Source organism: Lactuca serriola, chromosome 1, assembly GCF_051521515.1.
Source record: "Lactuca serriola cultivar US96UC23 chromosome 1, Lser_US96UC23_V15, whole genome shotgun sequence".
Taxonomy (NCBI): domain Eukaryota; kingdom Viridiplantae; phylum Streptophyta; class Magnoliopsida; order Asterales; family Asteraceae; genus Lactuca; species Lactuca serriola.
In genome coordinates, this window is record NC_136408.1 from 18,393,874 (window position 1) to 18,402,070 (window position 8,197).

At 38.2% G+C, this 8,197-nt stretch overlaps 1 protein-coding gene across 1 annotated transcript; it reads left to right on the forward strand.

Moving 5' to 3' along the window:
* Positions 1-6,260: 6,260 nt before the first annotated feature.
* On the forward strand, positions 6,261-7,674 carry LOC145052134 (protein FAR1-RELATED SEQUENCE 12-like). The gene is made up of 3 exons (XM_078999946.1): positions 6,261-6,509; positions 6,573-6,822; positions 6,905-7,674. Exons 1-3 carry the CDS (start codon positions 6,261-6,263, stop codon positions 7,672-7,674), a joined length of 1,269 nt encoding a protein of 422 aa, XP_078856072.1.
* Positions 7,675-8,197: the final 523 nt, after the last annotated feature.

The window sequence follows — 8,197 nt, forward strand, 5'->3', positions numbered from 1 at the left end:
CACCACTTTTGAAGGAGGGGTAAACTGGTTTATGAACTTAGTCTTAAAATCAGCCCATGTCATGATTGTTCTAAAGGGAAGTGATTTTAACCATTCTTTTGCTTCAACCTTTAGTGTGACTAGTAAAAGCTGTAGCATCACCGCATCTTTACTCGTGTTTGGTGAATGAAAATAGTTAGAAATTTCCACCACCTCTTCTATACGCTCATAAGTGTAACACTCACTCCAGGTGAGCATTTTATCAAGTTTAAAATTGGGAATTTTAACCCGGCTCACGAAATGAGGGATACTTGTCACGTCGTGAAGGGACTAATGGAAACACGCGTCACCTTTGGGCTCACGGCGTGAAGTCGGTCTGAGAGGAAGACCCTAAATTTAGGGGTTTTATTCTATATTTAATGGAAGTGAGGGCTAGGGTTAGCCCACCCTCAGCCCCCATCACCTCCTTTCACTCCCCTTTGAAACCCTGGCATCCATATTTGATCTTGAGCTTATTTGTGGTGATTCTAGCCAAGAAGAAGAAGAAGAGGAAGGACATCTAGTTCATCTTGTCTGCATTCAAGCCTCGTCATCAATCATTTTCAAACCTTATGGACCTTTTGTGAGTTTTAAGTTCGTTGCTTTATGAGTCCATAAGCTTAGATATAGATTTTTATGCTTTATTCTTCATATTCAAGATGATGTAATGGTTGGAATTTATAAAGTTGCCAACTTTATGGATCTCAAGTGTTCCTTGAGTAGTATAGATGCTAGATCTGGAATATGGTTGAGTTTTATGACTCTTACATGAGATTTGGTATAATTTCCTCCTTTTGTGCCCTAGTTAGTGTTTGGGACATGCATTTAACATGCATGTCCAAAAGCCATGATTTTTATGATGTTTGGGAGTAAATAAGACACTATGGAGGATTTGGTTGCTTGTACAAAAAGGAGTTGAGAGTTTTATTAAGCACTTCTATCCAGAGCGTCCTCACAAGGTGATCACTTAGGTGTCATGACATGAGGATGGTGTCCTTGGTTATTTTGGCTTATTAGGTCACGACGTGACCGCTGTAGGGTCATGACGTGATGAGTGGTTTTAGGACTTTTGAGTGTAGGTTTGATTTTAACTTTGACCATATTTGTCCAACTTTGACTCAGGGGTATTATGGGTAAGTTGAGTAGTAAACTGAATTGGGTCACTGTTTTTGTAAGTGAGCAATAGAGTCGGTATATGGAGTAGTGATTTGTTCAACTATCATTTCCAACTGTCAAGTGAGTTTTTCCTCACTGTACTTGTGTGTCGAAGGCACCAATGTCGGCCTACTAGATTATGTATCCTGGTATATAGGATGTTGTTATGTTGTAGTGAATTGTTAGATTTGTATGTTTGTCTAATGACTGGTTGTATGATTATCTATTGATAGATATATGTTATTTGTTATGTATATGTCGACATGGTATGGTGGGGTTGAGACTGTACTGCTTTGTGTTGTCAGTCAATAAACTGGGGCATTCTAACCGAAAGGTTATTGGCCAGGGCTTTCCAACCGGAATGTGGTGGGCTAGGGGTAATCCAACCAGGAGGTTGTGGACCTAGTATGTATTTGGTAATCCAACCGAAAGGTTGTGGGCCAGGGATTCCAACTGGAAGGTTGTAGGCCAAAGGTAATCCAACTAAGAGGTTGTGGACCCAATATCTATTTGATTATATGTTTGTACGGTGGTACCTTGGGGGAAATCAGTAAGCTTTAGATCACGGTTTTGGTTTATTGTTTCAGGTACTTCAGATGATCATGGCAAAGAGAAGGCGTGATAATGCACATCCTTCGGATTTTATGTTATTGGGATTTTGGGATACTCTGATTATTGAGTATAACTTTTGAAACAATGTTTTGTAAACAATTATTTTCTTGGGATTGTTTTGGAAAAACAAAAAATTTACTCTGATTTTTGGGATGTAACAAGTTGGTATCAGAGCCCTGCTTTGAGAGAATTGGATGAAACAGTCGTATGAATCCAGACTCAAACTAAGGATCTGTAAAAGTTTTCAAAATGATTTCCAAAATTGTTATCAAAAGTAACCAAGGAAGGATGTGATGTGTACGATCGCCCGGAGCAAGAAAGTATACCCCAAGTTACCCACATTGTTATTTGTTATTAATGTTATGACAAAACTGCATGCTAGTGGTAGGCTAGGGATCTTTGAGAATTTCATGATAGAATTGTCTGCTATATGATGCCTGATAGCCTACGAGGACTTCTTGTATGTTGGATGAAATTGGCATCATTATTGTAGTTGCTTAGTGTGTGCATTATAGTTGTACATAATTAAGATTTTATATCCTGAGAATGTTTGATTAAACCTTATTTCCTGTTCTTGTCTGATGAAGGGCTTAGATTAGGGTCGAGTATTCATTTATCTATAGGATCCAACGTTATGTATGAGTAGCATGCACGAGTGACTGCAGGGTTGGTGGAAGTTTCATGAGTGAGTATGTGGATATAAGAGGCTGGTTGAGGAACGATTAGCCACTCGAGAGAGGGAGAGAGAGAGAGAGAGATAGAGAGAGAGAGAGAGATAGAGAGAAAGAGAAAGAAAGAGAGAGAGTGTGTGTGTGAGAGAGGATAGGATGTATGTATCCTTGTTGTGTACTTGTTTCGAGTGGTTGTGATGATCCTTGAGACAAACACAGGTTGGTCTGGAAGGTAGTATGGGCCCTACTATTGAAAGCATGAGACCTGTAAGCGTAGCAAGGAAGTCACAAACCCCGAGGGTTAGTCTTGTCATGATGGTTATAACAGTATGAATTGTGGCCTTTCTTATGTATATCTTGGTTTATTTTCAGTATGGTTTTCACGAGAGGATCTGGAGCGAGTGGCCAGGATAGGCTAGAGTTGACTGATGATCAGATACAAGAGATGATTGCCATTGAGGTAGCTATTGTTTTCCGGGGATCTATTCCGGAGCTATTTGGGTCTATCAAGACCGCCTTGAGTTATTTGATGATCGTTATGCTGCACTCTCTGTGGCTGTTGTTGCTACAGCTACCACGACCATTGTTGTTGCGGGGATTCGAGGGGAGATATCTTTCCAGTACCAGGATTTCGACAATACGAAGCCCCCTGGAGTTTGATGGGGTAAGAGACCCAATTGTGGTGATGAGGTGGCCGTCTGATGTGGAGTGCTTTTTGGTTTACAGGGTGTATTTATGTGACCAGGTCAAGAGGTCAAAGGGATGGTACACTACTAATAAACAATGACGGATCTAAAATAAAAAATAAATAACAAGGGTCCGATATTTTGAATGAAAATAATATGTACTTAGGTTTTGTAAAAATCTTTTTAATAATGAAATGGTTTTAGATACTTAATTTACAATAGTTAAAACTTTGATTGGTCTGAGTTAGGATCTATTTTCTCGATGAGATGTAGAGGTAAAATATAAGTTTTTTTTGTTTATTTAATTATTTTTTATTTTACATTTTCACTATATAAGTTATAGGCAAATGTAAGTAAGGGCCATACACCCCCACTTGTAGATCCTCCACTAGTAATAACGAATAATATTATTCATGAATGTCCTTGTTTATTTAAAAGTATCGATGTTAAACATAAGCCTAATGAAATCCATAGAAAAATTAATCATCGATTACGTTTAAGTATCTTATATTGGGCACGCAAATTGATATACTATATCTATATCATCCCTAATAAATAAAATGATTTTGACATTTGTCATCTTCTAATGTATTATATTATATGGCTTTTTCTTATTGTTATCATTTTTTTTCCACATGTCATGTTATGGTTTTTTTATTTTATTAAAGACAAAATTGCAAATTTGGTCCCTGTGGTATGTCCAAACTAGCATGTTTGGTCCAAAATGGGTTTGGCTTGCAAAGATGGTCCAATAGTTTCTATTTGTTGCGAGTTTAGTCCAATGGTTTAACAGCCGTTACCAAGCTCCCGTTAATTTACCCATGCCCCTCTCACTTAAGGGTATTTTAGTCCATTAATCCCTGTAACCGTTCCCGCTAAAGCTCAATAAAAGCAGTTCGTCTCCTCCTCAATAAAGTAGACCGTCGTTCTTTACCAAGATCAATAAAAGCCCTAGACACAAAATCAGTTCTGTTAGTTAAGCTGCGATTTGTAGAGATTATCGGTGGATGAACATAACAATGTGGCACGTAAGGTTGTTAAACACACCCTTCAACCCCAAGGTTGTTTCTGGTACGTAATTTGCCCTTTTTCATGTTTTGATTTCTTGATTTTTTTTTTAAGTAAGTCCAACTGAGGTGTTTTTTTTCTTGTTTTGAAGATGGACACCCAACATTGTTTACCATTAAGTTGTACCATGGAGGTGAGTTCACCAAGTACCCTGATGTTCGTTACATTGATGGAACTGTAAACTATGTTGACATGGTAGACATAGATGAGTTTTCAGTTCATGAGCTCGATGCAATCATGAAGGGTTTTAGATATGGGGTTCCTCCTGTTATATACTACCATTTTCTTGTGCCTGGTGGAGACTTCCACTTTGGTCTTCGCCCTTTAGGAAATGATCAAGATGTTGCAAACTTTTCTCAATATGTCAGTGAGCACAAAGTGATGAAGGTATACACAGAGCATGGTGAAACAAGACTACTCACCTATTTCTTGAATCCTAAGCCTGTTACCAAGGTTACCCTTGTACAGTTAGATGAACCACATGAGGATGTGCAACACATTGATGAAGCTCCTGATGACCAATCAAAGGAAACACCTGTGATGACTACACCTACTGATAATTTAGTTGATGTGGTGCCCACTCAAGCAAACCAACCTGAAATCCAAGTTAATGAAATAGTTCAAGTCGTATCCTTATCACCTGGATATAATAGGAGAAGGGGTATGAGCAAGGATGGAGTGATGGCATCTTGCAGTAAGAAAATATACTTTGATGACATTGGTGAGACTGAACAGATAGCCAAAGACTTTGTTGAGGCAGCTACTGATTTTGATATTGGACTCTACCAACAAATACTACAAAGCCATGTTGATGGAGTCAATGGCACTGACATGCATGATGTCAATGAACCTCAGATGGATGAAGAAATCCAACCTCAAATGGATGAAGAAAACCAAGCTCAGATGGATGAAGAAAACCAACCTCAAATGAATGACTTTTGGGATTTTGACTATCAAACTGATGCTTTTGTCCAAGATGGAAGTGAAAACCAACCTCAGTCTAACATGGATAGTAGTGGAAAAGAAAATGTAAGTGAGTTTGAAAGTAAAGAAAGAAGTGAAACAGAGCAGGAAGATGATAGTGATGATAGTGATTATTGGGTGGATGAAGATAATGTAATTGAAGATATTGAAGTTGATATGAGGGATTTTAACATGAGCATTGATACAGAAGTAGAGTTCTTACATAAAAGGGCTAGGAATCCTAGACAACATGAGAGTGATGAAGAAGCAGATGAGTTAGATGTCATTAACAATGATGCTTTTGATTCCATGGATGAGGATTCTGACCAGGACAGGAAGAGAATAGCAGTTTTGAAACAACTAAGTAAGGAAAAAAGTTGTTCTTTAGGTGAGGTTCATAAGTGTCATTTTAAAATAGGTCAAAAGTATAACGGTAAGCAGGAGTTGAAAGAGAAAATCAAAATGCATGCATTGGAAACAAAAAAGAATATTGCATTTAAAAAAATGACAAATCCAGATTGAGGGCCATATGTAATGGAGTTGTGGCATTTACTAATGATGGAGTTGGTGGACCTACCCAAGCTGAAAAAAGTAAAGGGAAAAGTAAAGAAAAGGACAAACAAGGTGGTACAAGTCAGGAAAAAGCAGATTCTTCTTATCCTTGGATGTTACATGCCTCGAGGTCTACAGATGCAAGCAGCTGGTACATTAAAACATATGAAGACAAACACACTTGTATGAATACAAGGAAGGTGAGAGCTGCAACAGCGAAGTTTATGTCCAAACAAATCATGGATCAAGTAGAATCCAACCCTACTATCCCAGTTAAAGCTCTCCAAGAACAATTACAGAAGAAGTATGGAGTGGGCTTCTCAATCCATAAAGTTTTTAAAGCTAAAGCAGATGCAAAAAAGATTGTAGTGGGTGATTACAAAAAACAGTATGAAGTTCTGAAAGACTATATCCTTGAGTTGCAGTCAAGCAATCCTGATACCACAGTCAAATTAGAACTTGGAGATGTTTCAGAATCTAATTTGGTGAATTGCACTTCAAGATGTTTCAAAAGAATTTATGTTTGTCTAGGGGGATGAAGAAGGGATTCAAAGCTTGTTTAAGAGATTTCTTGGGGCTAGATGGGGCTCATATGAAAGGCCCTTATCCAGGCCAGATCTTAACTACAGTTGGATTAGATTCCAACAATGGCATATACCCACTTGCATATGCCATCGTAGAGATTGAAAACTGCGAATCTTGGAAGTGGTTCCTTGAATGTCTTGGTGATGACTTGGATCTACATGCTATGTCTAATTTCACTTTTGTTAGTGACAGACAAAAGGTAATGGTTGTTTATTTATTATTTTTAATGTTTATTTGTTAATCATGTGTAATTTGTTGCTAGGGTTTGCTACAAGCAGTTAGTCAACTGTTCCCATGTGCTGAGCATAGGTTCTGTCTCAGACATATACATGAGAACATGAAGAAACAATGGAGAACTAAGGAATATAAAGATCACCTTTGGGATTGTGCCACAGCTACAACAGTGCCAGAGTTTAACCATTTCATGCACCAATTCAGTTTATATGACAAATCAGCATATGAATGGTTGAAGTCAATACCACCACAACATTGGGCAAAAAGCCATTTCACAGGTAAGCTATTATGACCATTTTACCCTTTTTACCATTTTACCCTTCACATAATATTATGACACTTTTACCCTTTTCTATACAGGGAGAGCAACCACAGACATGCTGTTAAACAACCTTTCTGAGGTGTTTAATGGCAAGCTAGTTGATGGGAGAGACAAACCAATTATTAGCTGCTTGGAGTTTATTAGGGAATATATGATGAAGAGGATATGCAATGTCCTCAAGGTGCAACAAAAGTGTTTAGGCCCACTCACCCTAACAGCAACAAAGATCATGGAGAAGAATGAAGCAGCTGCTACTCAGTACATTGCAGAATGGTGTGGTGATGAAAAATACCAAGTCAAAGGCCCATGGAATGATCAACATGTTGTTGATATGCATGAAAGGGTATGCAGCTGCAGGAAATGGGAATTAACAGGTATCCCTTGCAGACATGTGATTTATGTGTTGTATAACAAAGCAGATCATGGTGAGTGTGTACAAGAGCTCCATACTTATGTCCACAAGGTGCACTGGCTACAAACTTGGAAAACTGCATATGGGTACAAGGTGGAACCAATTAAAGGTCGGGCACTGTGGCCTAGAAGTGAGTGTCCAATGCAGATCACACCTCCCCCACACCGTAATCAACCTGGGAGACCCAAGAGGAAGAGAAGGCAATCCATGGAGGAGAAAAGTCAAAGCAAGAGTCAAAGTCAGAGTCAAAGTTCAGATGTTGGTCCCAGTGAGATTCATGGTCATGGTCCACATGGTAGTGGGAAACTAACAAGAAAGTTTGTTAGTGTGACTTGTAGTAAGTGTGGAAACAAAGGGCACAACTCCAGGACATGCAAAGGTCAGGGAGGGACTTGATGGTCTATGTTGGTTTTATCTTTTGGTTTGACTGTATTGAACAACTTTGGTTTGATTCCTAGATGCAGGATGTCTTTTGTTGCAATAACTTTGTTTTCAATTAACTTATGACATGTATTTTGAAGATGGTAATAGGTATTATGTATGAACAATAGAAGGTTATGTATGAACAATAGAACAAATCCATAATTGGTCGATAGATACCAAATTCTCATTAACCATTACTTTGCATTACAACAATGTTCCACATTAGCAAAAAAATACTTAAACCAGACACATATACTCCTATCCTATTACAAAAGATAACCACAATCAACCTGTGGACTTACAACAAGAACAGCAACACAACAACAAAAAAAATCCAACTATAGACTAGGTAATACTTCAACATAGTTGCTTGTTCTTTGATCTTCTCCATTGCTTTTTCATGCTTGCTTGCTTGTTCTTTTATATCATCCATTGCTTTTCGTAGCTTATTGATTGTCCTAAGCAGCCCTGGTATTATAACTTTGGAACGAGCACA

Bases quoted from the DNA above. Each gene is read 5' to 3' on its own strand.
- LOC145052134 (XM_078999946.1), top strand. From the start codon at position 6,261: ATGAAGAAGGGATTCAAAGCTTGTTTAAGAGATTTCTTGGGGCTAGAT. The intron at 6,510-6,572 runs GTAATGGTTGTT...ATTTGTTGCTAG, and splicing joins TTGTTAGTGACAGACAAAAG to GGTTTGCTACAAGCAGTTAG. The intron at 6,823-6,904 runs GTAAGCTATTAT...TTTTCTATACAG, and splicing joins GGCAAAAAGCCATTTCACAG to GGAGAGCAACCACAGACATG.